The 19836-nt window shown below is 38.9% G+C and overlaps 1 protein-coding gene across 1 annotated transcript; it reads left to right on the top strand.

Annotated features, from left to right (window-relative positions):
* Nucleotides 1-6638: 6638 nt before the first annotated feature.
* On the top strand, nt 6639-10273 carry LOC113164318 (suppressor of cytokine signaling 6). Its single transcript, XM_026363568.1, has 3 exons — nt 6639-7040; nt 7534-7606; nt 8329-10273. The coding sequence occupies exon 3, from the start codon at nt 8455-8457 to the stop codon at nt 10063-10065; it is 1611 nt and encodes a 536-aa protein (XP_026219353.1). The 5' UTR covers nt 6639-7040; nt 7534-7606; nt 8329-8454; the 3' UTR covers nt 10066-10273.
* Nucleotides 10274-19836: the final 9563 nt, after the last annotated feature.

The raw sequence follows: 19836 nt of genomic DNA on the forward strand, positions 1-19836 counted from the left end.
ACTCAGTACTTTATTCAGAAACTTCTATAAAGTACTACTTAAATGCGAACTAATACTATGCTAATACACAAGGATTTTAAATACAATTAAATTAGACGCTGTTGTAAATGTACAAATATGGTCCAGCTTTGTTCAACATGCCTCATAAATAAGGTTTGTGCAAAAATCTAATATGGTAAACTTAATTTATGTACAGATTCAAGAGGAGAAAAAAGGAAAAAATATTTCTGAGAATTACATTTAAATCAAAAATCACTGACTCTTTATTTAGTAACATTACAAATATACAATATAAAAAATGTTTACAAAACTTTACAAAAAGGGAGGAAAATGTATTGTTGCATTGTAACAAATAAGCTATACACTTTTAAAGATAAATGTATGGCAATGGACAAAAATGTAGTAATGTTAAAAAATAAGTCTGGCTGGTAAAGGTGGAGCTAATATTAACTAAATATACATTGACAAGTCGATAATATATAACATGATAGTATGTCATCATTTATTAACTATAATTTTAAGAAGCTGATTACTGGTATGTAGTAATCTACCTTTATAACAATGCAAGTTAGTTGTCTACCACCTTGACCACAGCACAGAAACGCTTTTGAAGCAGCTTTTAAGGGCAAGGACCAAACATCTATTTGGCAACATATTACAGTAAATCACAACCTACTCTAAACGGACTCTGCTGACTCTTTGGTTGACCTTTCTTTCAGTATGTATGTCACATGACTCTTGAGATGGCAGTTAGTGTTACTATTACTCATGCGATGTTTTAAAATGTTTTACTGGTTGAAGTGATTTTTTTTTAATTTTATTTCCAGGGCCATCAGTCTTTTCATGTTTCCAAATCATTGAAGGTTTTTGAATTTGCTGACATGTTGGGTGAAGTTTCCATAACACTCACATTATCCTATCATTAAATTCATGTTAATTAATATTAGAGTTGCCTCTTAATACAAGTGCAAGCCTAAGTTTTTTTCATACACTGTGTGTAAGTTAATTCAGTGGCATGAAATCTCACACTTGAGATGTGGTGTGGATATGATCAGCTGACAGGGTGATAATTAACTAAGTTAGCAAATGATAATTTGATATGATAATCATGTAATCACACACCTTTGGAAAATTCTAGAGGGATTTCAACCCATAATTAATTTGGCTCCATACTGTATATTGTACTGTCATCTAGATTCTTACTGTCACCCAGTTTGAGGGGACAGGAGAAAAGTGTACTTTCGTATTCCATGACTGTTTCACCTTAGCACATATACATTTTACACTTTGCATCATATTTAGATACAGCAGTGAAATGTTCCTCTTTGTCAGCAGCACGTCCTTTTTCTAGAGCTTCATTTGTCACAGTCACTGGATAGTGAGTCCAATACTCAAATCCAAAATGCTATTTTTATAAGCCTGTGCCCTTACACCATATGGAAAATCTTTTTAAATACATGTCCCTTCAAATGTGTGTTACATATTTGTGTCTCTGGAAAACTTAGCAACTTGACCAGAATTTATAATAACATTTTGTGGGTTGGAACAGAGGTTGTTTGCACTGTATGAATTATATTGATTGACCTGCCAAAGAATGCATTGACCTGTGGAGGTTAAAAAATGTATTCCAGTTCCCCTGACCTCCCATGCAGTATATAGGAGTGAGTTTTTATGAATGTTTTTTTTTTTTTTTGACAATCTTCAGAAGTACAATGAGAATACAAAGTGTGAGTTCTGACATCTAAAGAGCTGAGGCAGTCTTTTTTTACCTGGAGGAGAAATATATCGCCCTAAGTCAGACTACGAGCTCTCAATAGCTGTTGAGTCTGCTTCAGACAGTACATCATATCTTTTTGTTTGACAACCACTATATGTCTTGGATCATTTGTTAGCATTGACTGCATACAAGAAGCAAAACTTCACTTTAAACAAAGGAAAAGTGTCCAGTAGTCATTTATGCTTTTAAATTTTCCATTATGACTTTAAAACTGCAGCTTTCCCCTCAGTCATACTGTAAATATTTTTGTGACTCATATATGTACATATTTAGCTTGAAGATATTCTGTGTGTTTTACATTCATTCAACCTATATCATGTTTTTAAATGTAGCTATTTTCAGGTGTTTTAACATTTTAAATCATACACAAAATCTCTTACCATTTGACATGACTCTAAATTACTCAGAAACTGCTTCAGGCTTTTCATGCATGTAAGCCTGATCTCTGAGTGGAAATCATGCCAATTTAAATAATATGAAGCCAGATTTACTCTCGATGCATCTCTGAGTCTGAACTTATGAATTATGAGTCATCGTGTGCTTGACCATATTGACCAACGCGGATAGAGGAAGAACTGTTGATGTACATTTCATTTAAGAGATAGTTGGATCATACTATATGATGTTAAGATCTGTAAATGTAAATGTTTTTTTTTTTTATTCACTATGTGAAAATTATTGGTTGAATCTTTTATTTAAATTTTATTTCACTGCAGTATTTTCTTTGGATGTTTCCTATGATAATATCTGCAGTTAGGATGGTGTCATGTAATTTGTACTATCACTAACATATTAGTGGAATAACAATTTAAATACTTAGAGGACTAAGAGGAATTCACATTTTTTTAAATGTATGGCAAGACTTTTGTGTTTAAGACTATGCATTAATTAGAATATAATATATATAAAGTTGGCCAACTCAGTTGTTATCTTTTTATTATTACTGTCTATCACGATGCAGAGGGGGAAGAAGTAAACAATCACTAATCTCCACAAAGATTCATAAGTGACATACAATTATTTGTTAACTGTAGTGTGAGAGACTGGGCCTTCAAACTATAATAATTCTGTCCTATATCCATAGGATATAGTGGCAAAGCTGCAAGGAAAAAAGGTAGAGAAAACAAGATGGGATTTTGAACGGGTATAGAAAAATTTAATTACCCTCTAATAATTTTCCCACAGTCCCTCATAGTATTCTGTTAGGACTGTAAATTCTAAGTCTAAGTCTTACAAGTCTATCACCAAGTGTGATGTTTTGCTGTGCAAAAGCATTGACTGTTGTCCTTATGACATTTGATTTATAAAACAAGGTTAATTTGGCTAATTAATAATATCACTAGTCCAATATTTAGCAGCCCATATGATAGGAGCTAGCAACAGACTTAATAATATTCCTTTTGTGCATGAATTATGATAACCTGAGTCAGGACTTTGTATTCTTTTAAAGCCAACTCTGCAGTGCAGCATCTTCAGTATAACTGATTCATATCAGTATCAAATCTGATTGAAATCTGATGGAATATGGGAACACAATAATAAAATCTGATCATGGCAGGAGTGTTGGCCAGTCTTCTGTTCTTCAAGACCCATGCAGGTAAAAACATCATGTAAAGTCAAATCTATACCATCTAACATCTAAACGTGAGTGTTTAGCAAATTTCAACATCCTTATCTCCCTCGTCATCATTAGCATCCTCAGCTCCGATTTAATTCACTGAGATTTTTTGGCAGCTGTTCATCATCACTAAACTATGAGGGAATTTCCCCCCACTATCCTATAGGACTCTTTTTTCTACAAAATATAAAGATGATAACCACTGCTCACGCAATAGAACTAGTCTGGAAAAACAGGAAAACATAAATAAACACAAGTTACATAAGTTGCTAGGAAAAAAATAATTTTCATAACAACAAAGAGGTAGTAATAGTGTGTCTTGATGTTGAAATATAGCTGTCATCTATGATGTCTAGACACATGGTATTTCCAAATTTACCACTCTGAAATCAGTACAGAAAAATTTAAACTGTGTTATTCCTTATGTACTACTTTATGCTCTTTGTTTTTTTTTTTTTAGATATTCCTGCCATGATTAACTTTTCTGGCTTTTTATCAGACATCTTGGTATATGGTATTTTTATTAGCAGTTAAAGCACTAGGCTTTAATTTAGTGGTTGATATGTAGTTACACTATTGTAATCCACGCATTTACAAAAAAAGACTATTGAATAGCTGTGGACACCAGATTAGCTCAAGTCGCTATAGCTGATTCATTACATTGTATGTGGACACAGCTGGTGTAACAATAATTCATGCATATTTAAAGCCCTCTTATCTATAACAGAAAAAGCTACAAATGAATGATTTCGTCATAGGTCAGAATGTATTTTGAGACCAACCCATGCTATGTTCTTCCACAGTCGTTCCTGAGACTAAGCCGGTCTTCTGCTCTGCGACACGTGTTGAAAATATGAAGGTGGGCACTGAGGGGTCCTTTTCATGTCCTATCAGCAAAGGAGTCAAGAAGAGGACTGAGTCGAACTGTAGCACAGACATATTGTGCAAATAATTTATGGCTGATGCAGCATTCATTTGAAATTAAGATGAAACGCGGAGCTTCCCCACGTGTAGAGGTAACTCATTAAAGAGTGTGGCCTGCTCCATGTGTACGCCGTTCCAACTTCTCTTGAGAGTCAGTGTGTTGAATTGTGCTTATACATAAATTCTAAGTCTTGCGGAAACACTGGTCTTGATAAAGATCGACTCTCTAGAGGCCCTCGTAAGTTGTGCTGTGGTGTTTGACAGCACACGCACATACTCACTTCCTATTAAACTGTTAGAGCAATTTTGTTTATGTAGAATCTAAATTGGCTGCTATTAGTAACTATTTGATCTGTTTATCTTTTTTATGACAAATCAGACTAGTTTATGACCACAGTTGAATATTTACTTGTTTTTGCTGTCTGGCAACAAATATCAACCACACTAAAGTTTGTTTGTCAGATCTAATTTAGCTTGCTGAAACACTGTATACTTGCTTCCAAGTGTCCTTGGTGCTATATCTAAGAGCTGCCACCCCTCCTTCCTCCTCCTTCACCCCCAGCCCCCCCCCCCCCCCCCCCCCCCCCCCCTCCTGTGCCAACACATCAAGTGAAGGCAGTCTGATCAACCCTAATAGGGCCTGGTAATTAGAGTCTTTGCATAGAGCCTGTCTGCACGCAGCTGCCCTAAGCAGGTTGGGGATGGACTGCCATACACTTGACAGTGTGGAAAAAACAATGTAATGTTCAGTATATGGTCCAAATTAGCCTGGCACTGGTAAACACAATCTACTTTAAAACAATACTGACACTAATTAGGTAACCAATGTATCATTTCAGAGTTCAACTTTTAGTTGCTGTATCAAATACTTCAAAATACTTGGAGAGCCAGCTTGATGTTTCTGGAATACAAATGAGAAGTCTAAGGCTTTGAAAGGCTAAGCACAGACGGAATTAGAGAGAAAAGCGTAGTGGTTGATATTTCTACAGTTATGTGATATCTGTGGGAAATGGTATCCTGATTATTGCGTCGGGGAAAGGTCATTAGGAGTATAAACTGTAGAAAACAACAGAAAAAACCTATTTTCTTTTTCTTGCTATAACTTAAAGTGACAAATAAAACAATTATCAGTTATCAGTTCATAAGCAGCTGCTAATATGTCCTCCGCATAAACACTGGTGCAGAAGAAACAATCGAGACATGACTCTTTGAATGAAAGACTGGACTACACTAGTACTACTAGTGGTTTAGGGCAATTAAGGAAAATCACTCTTTAATAAGGATACCATGCCTTTTTTTCCGATGCTACAAGTCTTCTTATGAAATGTCTAAGGACTTGGATCATACATTTTAAAAGCACTGTCTGTGGGAGTGTAGCAGCACCTGAAAAAAAATCTTCAGTCATTTGTACAAATGGAAAATCATTTCAGAGACCGCATAGCTAATAATGGCATGTGTCACAGAAAGCTGATTTATGTCTCTGCTATTATGAGTGAACTGAATAGGGAATTCTCTTTCTTCCTATTCCATGTTTTGCACTTTATTGTGTTTTTTATGTTTCATTTCTCATACAACACGGCTTTGATTGTTAATGAAAGAAACATAATGTAACTGACTCCACGTGTCCAACATGTTAAGTGTCTTCAGTTATCTTATATGAAAGGTGTAAATCAGATCTGTGTCTCTGTGTGTAATAAATATAGTAATTGTGTTGGACATTGTCTTGGGCCTTACTGTAAAACCTTTTTTGTTTGAGTTGTGAAACTTAATATTTTGTCATTCAGAGAGCATATCTTCTCAACACCTTGCCCCACACACCTGTGTGTTGCAAAGCAACAACCACTTCCCTCTTCTTTTGACAACTGAGCAGGTTTGAGCAATTGTAAAATTGAATATTAAAATATTCAGTAGTGGGTCATTTAGGGAGGGGTTTTACATTTTGCACTTTGAGTGTTAGGATTATGCTGCAAAAATGCAGAACATATTTAAATGTCACCACTGGTTATTTTCTAAGTAATGACATTATTTAACATATTAAAAACATGCAACAGATATTTTTATTCTCATAAGGTTACAAATAGCTATGTTGTGGCATTTGCAAAAATCCAACAATAACTCAATTTAGCTGCAATGTGTATATTTTGCTGTTTCAGTCAAATAATGTGTAGATTTGTTTCAATTATTCATAGTGAGCGTTTTCCTTATTATTATTCTTTTTTTTAATAGATTTATTCCAGTGTGCACATGATTGCCGTGCTGTGCCGTCGGGTGCAGAACCGAACAGTGAGAGCTGTGTTTCTGATTCGTTACCTCTGAAGCTGCTGCTCCCACAATTCAACAGGCAACAAAGGAGGAGGCCGTGAGCTGCAAAGTGTTAGCCAACCTAGATAGAAAGATGTCACCTTATTGTGTCATTCTAGTCGGAAATGTTAAACCAGACGTTTAGAGAAGTACCACATCCGTCCGAGCAGGCTCTTTACACTGTCGTCTGGGCGCAGAAAATGACAGACTGGGAGATAACGGTTATGTTTTCGACAGCAGACGTTAACAAAGCTAGCTAGCTGATTGGCTTAGGTAGTAAGCTAGCTAACATTAGCCAAGCTAACATTAGCCAACAATCGTCAAGGAACAAACACCTTTCATGAATGTGTTATAACGTTGCAAGGCAAATGCCAACAACGGTGGGTTATTTTGCCTTGTAAGACGAGCAGAAGGGAGCGGGTAAGCGACAATATAATGCAGCTTTACACATTTAAAAATGGCTAACGCTGTAGGTTATAAATTTACTTTTAAAGTATGTAGCGTCAACGCTATGCTAACAAACTAAGTGGTTGTTAGCTATCGTTATTTCATGTTCACATGATTTGCATGCAAGCCAGCATCTGCTACACTGTCTAACTAAATCGAGCATACTAATCTTGTGCACTTTTATTTTAATAATTTATGTTTGGCAACAAAACGTAGTTGGAGCATCCAGTTTGGGAATAGTGTCATAAAAGGCACACGCTAACAACTGTAGCTAAGCTAGAGGCATGCTGTTGTGTCCGTAGGCCTTACCAGGTCAGACCTTGCTAACGCTGGTTTAATTAATACATTACACAGCGTTTAGTGTAAGTCACAACAAAAGTGACTGTTGTGCATTTCCCCTCATATAAAATCCTGCGTGAATCAGAAGTGTGGCACTTTTCAAATGAGCTGCCTTTGTTTTTCATAGCATCAGATGAAAGAGGGTGGTGGAAGTGGAACTTGACCCATCCAACTGAGTCACCATTTTCCTGCACATAATGGTGAGTAATCAGATTGTAGCTGTCTTGATTATCAAGCAGCTTTATTTAGGTGTGTTAAGTGGGTCTGTCTGTAGATAATGCTTTTGTCTTGGGTTGTCAGATATGTGATTGCTGTTTTTGACACATGAAAAGGCAATGATTGCCATTTATTTAATGAAATCATAACATGAGGACAGTGTCAGTGAATATTTGGACAGTGACACATTCTCCATATTTTGGCACTGCAGCATAGCACTTTTCGTTTAATTGTACGTAATGCCAGAGGGATATAAGCATTTGTTTTCAGCTATAATACTTTTTTTTTTCTCTCTACTGGGGGATCAGTGTTGGATTTTTTGCCCTTTTTTATAGACTGTCCATAGTAAATAATGCAGACAATCTTCTCAGTTCTAAGGATTTGTTGCTTTTTTGTCTTAGTTAGTGAACCTGAATTTCTTTAGGTGTCATTGTTGATCTGGGAAACAATGACATTTTAATGAAATGAACCTACTTTTGAAATATTACAATAGCCATTTTGTGATCATTTCTCATTTTATAGACTAAATAATTAATTAAGTATTATTTAATCCATATTGAAGTTAATAGTTGGCATGAATAAAGTTAAGGTAACAAAAATATTCACTGTTGAGAGATGGGCATAAGTTAATGCTATGATCAGATACTCGATAGTATTTTTAGAACCAAATAATGCATATCTATAATCCTGTGTGTTCTTTCTGTAGGGCTTGATGGCCTTGCTGTATGCATGAATGGTTTCATGTGGCCTGATGGGAGGACACTGTGGATAGTACTTTCATCAGGATACCAGGAAAGCCATCACATGCCCCCACTTTGGAGGGCCTGTCAGAATGAAGAAGATAAGCCTTAAGACCATCCGCAAGTCCCTCAGCATAAAGGGCAAAGAGGAGGGTGACTTTGTCATGCTTCAGCAGCCCTCAGTGACTACAGAGTTTTCTAAGGAAGAGTCACTTTTCGGGGGATGCTACACCAAAGAGCTCTCCGGCTGTGATCTTGGTGGAGAAGAGGACAAAGTGGGGCAGAATAAGGGCCGCTCAAAGAGTGAAAGCCTGATGGGATCACTAAAGAGAAGGCTGTCTGCTAAGCAGAAGGCAAAGGTGAAAGGTGGCTCCTCTGCCATAGGCTCAGTGGATGATGACGACACCTTCTCATCCTCATCTGTCCCCATCAGCTTCAATGAAGTCAAAGCCCAGAGACCCCTTAGATCTGTATCCTTACGGAGTCACCATTATAGCCCCTCACCATGGCCTCTGCGGTCAGTCAACTCAGATGAGGCATGTATTAAGATGGAAGTAAAAGTTAAAGCCATGGTTCACTCTCCTAGCCCCAGTCCAAACCTAAACGGTGTCCGAAGAGAATTTCATGATTTTCAGATGGAAGGGCTCTTTCAAGACCAAGCAGAGTCCTTAAAGAATCTTCAGCAGCCACAAAACGGTGAGCTGCATCTAAATATTGATGAAAATGATGTGCCTGTGGTGCTGGGTTTAACACCCCAGGACTACATCCAGTACACTATGCCTTTAGATGAGGGAATGTACCCTGAAGGGTCCCACTCTTTCTGCATGGACAGCTCCTCTCCTATGGAGGTGGTGACTGAAGCAGACAATGGGTCCCTCCACACAGACCATGGACAAGAGGAACATGAACTGGTTAGTGCAATGCCTCCAGATCTGTTCATGGAGACCTCAGTTAATAGTCTTTTCATAGGTTCTGCTGGTGTTATGCTCCAAAGTTCTAGAGTAGAGGTTCCGCCTCCTCTCTCTCCACTCCTGACACCCATGACAAGTAATGGACACACCCTCAGGACATTTTCGGGGTTTAGCTCTTCAGACAGTCAGGTAGCTGAGAGGGTAAGACACCATCTCAACTTTGACCCAAATTCAGCTCCTGGGGTTAGTAGGGTGTATGACTCAGTCCAAAGCAGTGGACCTATGGTTGTGACCAGCCTGACAGAGGAGCTGAAGAAGCTGGCAAGGCAGGGGTGGTACTGGGGCCCCATCACACGCTGGGAGGCAGAGGAAAAGCTGGTCAACTTGGCTGATGGCTCATTCCTGGTCAGAGACAGTTCAGATGACAGGTACCTGCTCAGCCTGAGTTTCAGGTCACAGGGCAAAACCCTCCATACCCGTATTGAACACTCCAATGGACGCTTCAGCTTTTATGAGCAGCCTGATGTGGAGGGACACACGTCGATTGTTGATTTAATCGAACACTCTATCAGAGACTCAGAGAATGGAGCTTTTTGCTATTCCAGGTCTCGCTTACCAGGGTCTGCAACATACCCTGTCAGGTTGACCAACCCAGTATCTCGGTTTATGCAAGTGCGCTCTCTGCAGTACCTTTGTCGCTTTGTCATTAGACAGTACACAAGAATAGACCTGATCCAGAAACTGCCCTTACCTAACAAGATGAAAGATTATCTGCAGGAGAAGCACTACTGAGTACACAGAGACAGGACAGTGGTAGCAATTTGCACTTTTGTGTTCAGTTAGGAGATTTAACAAGGTTTACAGACAACCACGGTTTTGAGAAGATTGCTTTTGGTGGCTCTTGATTTGTGTCCAGATGACTCTGTCACTGTTTAGTCCTCCATTCCACTGTTTGGTTTTTTCGCTAGTTTTAGGAGGCTCTGCTAGCATTAAAATTGGCCAGCACATAATCTATTACAAAATATATATTGGAGTTATACAGCAAAGTTAACTTAGTTTCATACATTAAGTGCAGACATTAGGCATGCATCGTGATGTATTATTAAGTGTAACATCCAACTGTACAAGTAGAGCAGATTTGCTACCTGAATTAAAGTTGGGCCAGTAAGAGAAATGAAATTCTACTCTCAATTTGAAAGTTTTTATACACTAAATTGTACATGTTAAAGGTGACTCAAGGAAGGAAAAGTATTGCTACAGTCATTGTTAAATCAAATTTTAAGCTCTTTGCAGACTGACCAATTTTGATCAGCTTTTGCATTTTATGACTTGTCAGATCATCATTTTCAGCATGGTCAGACAGCAAATTAGAACACCATTCTGCATTCATAATGTGCAGTTACTCAAATAACAAGGCTATGTTTCATTGTAACAAGTGGTAATGGCCAGCTTATTGTTTCTCTCATGTTAACCTGAAGAAAAACCTTTTTGCTAGAAATTTTATTCATAATTTCATGACCAGAGTTTTACAAACTTAACTACCTTTCCCCTGGATGTAGTTTCTCCCTCAAGTATTAACAGAATCTGTTATGACTGATGTTAAAACTGACAAATTTCAAACACATTTGTGCTTCTGTTTGCTTAGAGTGGTGTGTGCTTTGTTTTTGAGTTGGTCATGTTTAGTACTTACAACTCTACTGCTGTGCACATATGACAATAGTAATAGACATAGACTTCTATTGGTCAAACAAATGTTTTAACACTAACCACAGTACCATCACCAAAATGTGTAGAATCCCTTTGAGGTTCACATAGGTTTACCAGGTCCACAGTATTACCAATTTGTTGCAAAGGCTGTCCATAATTTGCCAGTCTGTCAGAGGCTTTAAACAGTTGGTCAAGTGAAGTAGCTTTAAATAGTGTGGCTGCATGCAGCCATTATATCATGTGCAAACCTTAAGGTACTGATTATGCTGGATTTTAATGTTGTGCTATTTGTATAAACTGCATCAAGGCGATGTATAAACCTCTTTCAAATATATTAGCATTACACGTTACATCTTTCTTGCATTAGGAATGTTACAAAAACTGCACTGCAGCTCAGGCCTAACAACTTTGTCAGTATCTGTAATTCTTGTATCTGCATGTAGTAAAGACTTTAAGACTGTCACTTAAGGACACTGTAGAGTTACTCTTAATGAGAGATGTCATGTTACAAGGGTGACACCAATTTGGCTGTGTTGTTAAAGCGCAACTTTGAATGAACCGTTTCATGCACAATTACCCTACAACTGAAAAGCAGACCAATAGTGTATTGACCTGAAACTGTTCCTAGGAATAGTTTCTTAATTTTTTTTAATGCCAGCAGTGAAGTGGTGCAAGCTTAGGTAAACAGATTTGCGAAAACGGGGTGAAGTCCTCCTTGCTGTCTTGGGGCGATGGCAGGTGTTTGAGCTTATGAAAAGAGTTCCATTGCATCTGCATGGCATCTTTTAGTGTTACATGGGTTTCAAAGACTTAAAGAAGGCATACAGTTTTGCCATTGCTTATTCACATTGTCCATTGGTCCCCACAGAGCTGCACTGCTCCACAGAATCTCTCTACAGGGCTGTTTGTGCTGGAATAAGGGGAAGAGCACACAGTATGCTACGCAAGTGCTTTATATGGATACTTTGACAGGGAAATTGTGTCTTCACATTATGAATGAGCATCTTCTTTGACATCAGTGTCCTTAAAAGTATTTGGAAAATGGTCCCTTGGACATTTTTTGTCGTTGGTAGTGCATAGTTCTAGTTTTAGTTAGCTGGAAATGTTGGTGTCTGAGGAAGTTACCATGAATCTAGCACAGCAGAAATTAGATAGGAACTTTGAATGGTGTTGCATGTTTAAAGACTTAGCATTTAAAGCTTTGAGTTGTATAGGAATGAAGGATCTAGGTTGTGTGTTTGGCTGTGTAGAGGGATGTTTTTTTTTCTGTCATAAACATTGGCTGGACATTCTGTGTACAAGAAATGTATTTTTGTTTTTAAAATTCTTTTAGTGAGTTTTTTTTTTGTGACATTTGCCATCTAATGGATGAGGCTGTACAAAAGGAATGTTCACTTTCTTTGAGGGATCCAGAGTTGTTCTGTCTGACCTGATTCAGATTCAGGAAGCATGAGAATCATAAAAACTTTCTTTTTTTTGTGCACTTGAATTTACTACAATGACACGTTTGGATCCTCGCCTGTCTAGAGTTGTCCTTCAGATGGCTTTTTATTTTATTTTAAAGAAATGTCACACATTCTTATACTGTCCTTATGTGTTCATGGAACTGTTTAGACATTGAGATTGTTTCGTTTTTTTGTCACGTGTGGGATATAAAGGGTAAGGCACCAGCACCATATCAAAGCCTCTGTTAATGCTAATGGGTTGTCAAGAAATGGGATCATAGGAAGAATATGAATAGAAATGTAATTATTCTTTCGGGTGTGTGTATGCGTGTTTCAGTTGAAATGTGAAAGTAAAATGTTAGTGTTCTTTTAATTGTATTTCCATTTTAGTTTGCAATTTGTCATGAAATATTTACAAGCAGGAACCAGTTTCATATGGTGTGGCTGCTGTGATTTTTCAAAATACTTATTTAGTTTATTATTAAGCATTATTGCCTTCAATGTTTGATTCCAGAGGTTGACGCTTGTTCAGACTGCTGAAGCATCTTGAATTAATAACAGCTGTTTAGCACTTAACAAGCTCTGTTTTTTGCATCTTGATGAGTGAAGGTGATTGTTTACAACATTATGTTTGGAAATGCCCCTCCCTTCCCCCCTTTTCTTTTTTAAAACCCTCTCTCACATGAACATCTTGGTACAATTTGAGAACTTTTTATTTCATTTTAATGTGTTATACACATTTGTGCTGCTTATGGATATGATTGCCTTTCTTGTATTTAACAGTGGGGAAATAGAATGTCACCAATGTAGATGTATGTACATGTAATGACTTTGGTTATCATCTTGGGAGAGCAAAGCAGATTTGCAGTTTAACGACCATAGTCAGTTAAAAGAGCATTAGTAGCGATTATTAAACCTTCCTCCCCTGTAGAATTCTGTTCATTACAGTTTACATCGGTTGTTAACTGTCAACTTTCCAAAGTAGATGGTCTTTTTGTATTTTTGTTTTGGTAAAAAAAATCAGCAGTGATTTATTGCACATTTTGGATACAGTTCAAGAGTTTTTTGTATCTGCCAATTATAAATTATAAATAAAAAAAAAAAACTATATTCTAAAAAGAGAAAGCTTTGTGTTTTTAACCATGTTGCACTTACAGTATGTTCTCATAAAATAAAACAAGCATTACCATCATTGCTCACATTAGAGTCATGGATAAGTGGGAAGCGCCTGTCTCGCTGCAGTTTGGAGCCAGTGATGCACCCGACAGGAGCCTGGTCATGCTTGCAGCCTGTGTTAATAGATGAAATCATGGAGGTCTTACGCAGATTCTCTCCACAGTGGGAACAAATTGACAGCTAATCCCAGAGCTCTGGTTACCTCATTTACAGAGACTATCGGGGCAGTCTTTTAAATACAACTGAGTCAAGCAGATACTCAGGGGGGAAAGATTAACACCAGAGCTACTATCCGCAATTTAACTTCACTTTAACTCGACTCTGGAGAAACACTGAGTGAGTTCTTGTGTTTTGGAGGGGAGGAGAAGATGGCTGGGTGGGGGTGGGGGAGTAATGGTGTCAGGTTTGGACTTGGATCTGCTGAAACCCAGTCCGCATGATGATGAGGAGGTAGGCTTTGTTAACTGCTGTGTCTGACAGGCCTCTCTGGGCATCTGAGGTGAAGATACACAACTGTTTACTGTCTCTGCCCGGTTCAGGATGATTTATTCATGGCACACACTGTTAGTCGCATGTCATATGGAGACGCCTCTATCATAAAAGCACTCATCTCTGCCTTCTACTGTTATCTTATTTATTTTTTTAATTTTCAGCTTTTCAAACTGTTTATATTCTGAATTCAACGGGAGAACTTTTACTTTGCTGGGAGAGCGCACTTGTCATTACGTGCCACGGCTTCTCAGCGGTTTCGGATTTGCCTGCAAACGTTGAGATATTCGCCTCGCTCGCTTTTTCACTTCTTTACCCAGGATGTTGCCTGCTTACCCGGAGTGTTTAACTTGAGTGTGGTTGTTTTTGAAGGGAAGCCGTCACTTGACAAATTGTCAAATCTGTTGCTGTTTCAGCAAACGTTAAAACGAGGCGAAGTCAAAATATTTTTAAGGTATCAGTGGGAATTTTTGCATATTTTGTCACCTCTATTCAAGTCTGACAGGCATGATCAGTCTTGCAGTTTGGCTCAGCATTGTATAATATGGGCTTATGGGTCAAGAGCCCCATTGTTTATATACATATACAGTTAGGTACATGTATGTTTGGACTAAGACACTAAGACAAGCATTGTGGTGCTATATATGAATCGCAGTCATGTTCCTCACTGACATCCAATTTGAAACACTCCTTTGCAGCTGACAACTGTCTCACGTCTAGAACCATAGAAATTACTGGATGCACACTTTCGTCCCTGGTGCTGCTCTGTTCCTTGTTTAGGAGAGATTTTGCCTTCAGTTTGTGAAATAAATTCAGTTGGTCCAGTGATTGACTTTATATGTAAGAGCGACATTGGTGAGCTGAGGGGCACTGAAAGGCTCTGAAGACGGAAGGAAGCAACTGTGGTGAGTTCTTTCGCTCGTGTTCACACCCGCCTCCTGCGCTTAAAAACACTGAAAAGAACGGTGAGAGAGATCCAAAAGAGAGAAGCTGCTGCCCGGGAAGCTAAACAACGAGCCGAAACAAGGTATGAAGGTCTGTAAAGCTGTAGATTTAGGTAAAAATATTCCATAGGTTTATCACAGCAAGTGACTCCTTTGTCATTTTGCCTTCACATTGCCTGTAAATGTCAAGCCCAAAACATGAATAGTCAAAGGCAGCATTTGCATGTCTAACGGTGCACAATGAGAACACGAAAGTGCTCATTTGTGAGCAAATTTCCTCTCAGTGTGGTTCTTATTTTGAAAGTGTTTACTCTGGAGAATCCATCCATCACATGTGTGCTGTCTCAGATTGATAATCCATTCCTGCCATCTGGTGCACCGCGTGGTGCACCCATTTTTCACCTACAAACAGGGATGATGTTGACAGCTTGAATTAGCCAGCAAACATATATATCGTTTTAAATTGTCATGCCAGGAAAACATCAGTGGGTCTAGCTGGTAATGATAAAGTCGAGGTCACCTGCTGGCAACAGATGTCTTTCAGCCTAGAGTGAAAGGTTCAGCTCAATTAATGCTTGTGATCTCATGCCAGCAGTGCCACACGCCACTGAGACCCTCTCCTTCTCCATCTATCATGCATTAGATGCCTCTGAACCCCAATTAGCCCTGTTAGAGACGGGACTGCCTTCATCATTTCCAGGTCCCCACTGAAACAACAGCTCATTGTGGTATTCACTGTGTTCATCCTTCACAGTTTCCTTTGTATTCATGGAGAGTGTGTTTGTAGAAGTTCAGCTTGGTAGCTACCACTTTTTGTGTCTCGCACTGTTGTGCTGCATGTCTCCACATCAAAACGCCTTTTATCACGGCCCTCGTCCAAAAGCAGCATCTCTCCCACACCGAGCAAAGAGGGAGTTTAAGCAAATAAAGTGGGTCTAACTGTGAATACAGGGTTGCCAGGTTTGGTTGCTCGTGCGGGACGGAGCGAGTATCCCCAGATTTTTGAGAAGTGAGCATGGTTAATGACCAGAAAATGGCAGATCCAGATGGCCTCAGCTCCAGGGTGTCAGCAAAGAAGAAGCTGGACAGTTTGATATTTGACTGATAGCCTGTCAAGAAAATCATTCCTTTCCTGAGGGTCATTCTTGCTTCACCTTTATGTGATTAATAGGCCTATATGGTTTACTTTGTGTTATTATTTGACAGCAGGAGGAAATGTAAATTACCTGAGCTACCTATAACTGTCCAGAAATACAGTATGTTATAATTATAAATGGCATAGGCACACATCATCAGTATGATAATGTTATGCATGAAGTATATGTGTATGTGTGTGTGTGTGTTCGTGCACAGAAGAGACTGAAGGCCAAGGGGAGTTGTAAGACGGTCATAATTATGTCATTAAAATGACTGACATCTGGAACTTGGGGGCCATCGAGTAACACAGAGTATCCACCTTTTTCCCCTCTTTGCCCCCTCGTGACAGCGACAGTGCACTCTCATCCTCCAACAATCTGCCCATCTCTCATCTGGGGGAGAGGTGTGCGCGGATGTGGTGTAGTTGTGGAGAGAGGAGGGGGGCTGAACAGGTGGCGGCCATCAGGAAATGGATGGGGAATGTTTTGAATGGGAAACCTGCCTCCATTCCTCACGGAGTACCTGGGTGTCTGCCCTTCACCAGTGGTCCAAGAGGCACAGCGAGGATGGGAGAGATGAAATGAGAACAGGTGGTGGTTTGTCATTTAGCGAGGAATGGAGTTCCCCTGTAGATCTGCAAAAGGGTGCCTAATAGAGCAGTGTGGACTACACCTTCACAACAGGATCCCCACCCTACTGCTCGCAGGCCTCGATGGGCTTCACTCCGTTCTATCATCTGAATACATTTTAAGGTGTAAACTATTGTGGCAGTTGCAAATAGAAAATGTACCTAAAGCAAAAAGTGCATGGACAGACCGATGTGTAATTAATGACATACCTGCCTCCAGTCTGTTTATGGTCAAGGGCCAAGCTGTCATCATTTTTGTACTTTGATTGAATTACAGTCACAGCCCACACTCTTTGAACTGCCGCTGTCCCACAAGTGCTCACTCATTCAGCTGAGATGTTACAAGGTAATTAACAGCTCCCCCACCTCTGGCTGTACGTTGCTCAGCAGGGCCCTGCCCTCCTCTGCAGCCACTTCCTACTAATATTCGTCCCCAATCCTTCTTCGTGTAGTCCTAATGTGTCCGTTACATTAGCTCGGGGCCTTTTGAACCTCTGGTGAGATGATGGGCTCAGTCTCACAGCACACCTCTGGTACAGGCCTCCCCTCTGCCACACAGCAAGTGTTGTGACACGTGTTGTGACTTTCAAATTGAGAAGCAGTCCATTGTATCTGTAAGAAAGGAACCTTAATTCTCTGTGCATATGCTGCAATCAGGCTCTTTATTTGATAGGATTTACCAGGCAATTAAGCCAAAGTTGTGAATCCTCTTCCTCGATATCCTAGATATATTTTCAAGCAGCATGGTTAACCATAATTTCTACTCTGTGACAGCGAGGCTCATAGATTTTCATCTCTTTAATCACAGCTTCACGGCGGCTGCATTTGATCTAATTGCTGAAATGCCTGTTAATTGTGCTGTTTTACATCATTGGCAGATATTCATCAAAATATCAAATGCTAAATAAAATGATTAAGAGCTTAGCAACATCCAGGGAATAACTAAAATCATGTTTGTGTTTATCGTTTACTGCCCCAAACTGTTCATAAAACATAAACATATGTATGTATCTATACAGTAAATAAAAGCATAGAGTTTCCCTTCATGGTCTGCGCACACATGCTCAAGACATGAAGAGCTCTTCTCACACCTTGCCAACACTAAAGGTCTCACATGATCACAAGTTTGTTTACCTTAAGGCGAGATTACATTATCTCTGGCACCATGCATAACAACACTGGAGTACATTAGAAGCTACATCTCTAGAAATAGTAAATGACTGAATTAGGTGACAAACTGATTTGATGTGGCAGCCTCTGCTGCCTTCTCAGTTCTACAATCTATTAAAGTAGAAAGATTTTTTTTTTTTTTACAATTGCCAAAATGCCTGTGATCCTGAAACAGGTGATTTGCACTTTGCCACGGGATGTTCTTGGTGTATTTGCGTAGCTGTAAAGCGCACGATGATGCTAAAAGTGTGAGCTCAATAATTCAGTAAAATCCATCCATTGTAAGGTTAATTAAAAACCCCAAAATAACTGACTGGGACAATGATATGAGCATCAGAATCAAAAATTGCATTCACCTCCACTGTGTCAGAAAGCAGTGCATGAATTTCTATTACTGAGGGCCAGTGGAAAAATATGCTTTTTTTTTTTTTTTTTTTTGTGAATCATGTGCACAGGCCCTTTAAAATATAGTGTTTATCTGCTGTATACACGGTTTCTCCCCTCTGATGGAGAAGATCAGAGGAGTGGGCTCTATCTCTAACATTGATGTAAATCTGAACCAGCACACATGGGGAGCTTGAAAGTGGGCCTGGAGGGAAGTCTTTTAAAATTAGATCCAAACTGAAGGAATTGTGAACAATATTGGCCAGATAGATGTACAGCATGAACGTGTCCCTTCACCAGCTGATTTTCTTGTTTGTTTGTTTTTTTTTTTAAAGCCCCATATGGTCATTAAGTAGTACTCCAATGGGGCAGTGTTATAGTGAAAAGGTCAAGAGCGAATGTAAGATTTTGCTTTACAATATTAACAATATTTACAATATGAAGCTTATAAAGCTCAGTGGAGAGAGAAATATTTGTTACCTGAGTCCTAAACATGCCTTGGGTCATTTCAGTTAGGTTAAGTCAGTCTCCTCATTGGTTATATCAGCAAATCTTACTGACGTTGTCTCCAGCTAGCCATGTTTTGAGTCTGTCTGTCTGTCAGAACATCCCTGCTCCTCTGAGCTCCTTGCAGCCATGCAGGCTCTGTTTGAAATCCTTCAGTCCCATTAGGCTTTGTAAGTATTTTGTTGCTCAATGTCTGCCTAGAACAAGTCAAATAAAGAATTCTTGTCCTGAATCTGTCCTTTTCTCTTCTTCAAAAAAACAATTGGTAGCCTAAGAGAAGAGGAAATCCCTTAAATACACCTTTTACCACCTAAAGACACTTAATGGAACATGACATAGTAGATGAAATACTCATAATTCATAATTCAGGATTAGGTTTTTAATGGGTGACTCCCAGTCCTGTAATATAGTGCTCCCACAATTGTTTCCAGTTTGTAAATAATGTAATGCAGTCTTAATGAGTAAAAGTGGCCATGGGCCATGCAATAGTAATGAAGAGAGGGAGAGGGCTTCGGCAGAACTGAAATAATTCTGTTTGAGGAGGATGGTTAAATATCCACAGCTGTCATTAGCTAGATCTGCTGGGATGTGCTCAGATAGAAGAATGTGTTCCTTTATTTATTCATCTCACAAACTGTCAAGTGCTCTAAAGACTTAATAGTTTGCTTAACGTCAGGGTGCAAATAAAAGGAAAATCATTTAAGTTGAGGTTTGATAGGAAATATCAATTACTAGTGGCAAGCTCAAAGAAATACTTATTTGCATAACTGTGCACTTACTAACTTATTTTCTGGGGGGGTATTTTTGGCATTTATGACAATACAGCTCAACTAAAAAATTAGAGAGTAGCTTATTTGCACATCCTAATAGCAAATATCTTTAAATTGTTTGCTTCATCTTTCTCTCCTCAGGTCTCAAAGGTCAAAGCAGACTCTTGAATCAAAATCAAAACCTGCTAAATGTTGCACTGATTGAG

Source organism: Anabas testudineus, chromosome 2 (genome assembly GCF_900324465.2).
Source record: "Anabas testudineus chromosome 2, fAnaTes1.2, whole genome shotgun sequence".
NCBI lineage: Eukaryota > Metazoa > Chordata > Actinopteri > Anabantiformes > Anabantidae > Anabas > Anabas testudineus.

Coding starts and splice junctions, on each gene's coding strand:
- LOC113164318 (XM_026363568.1), top strand. CDS start 8,455: ATGAAGAAGATAAGCCTTAAGACCATCCGCAAGTCCCTCAGCATAAAG.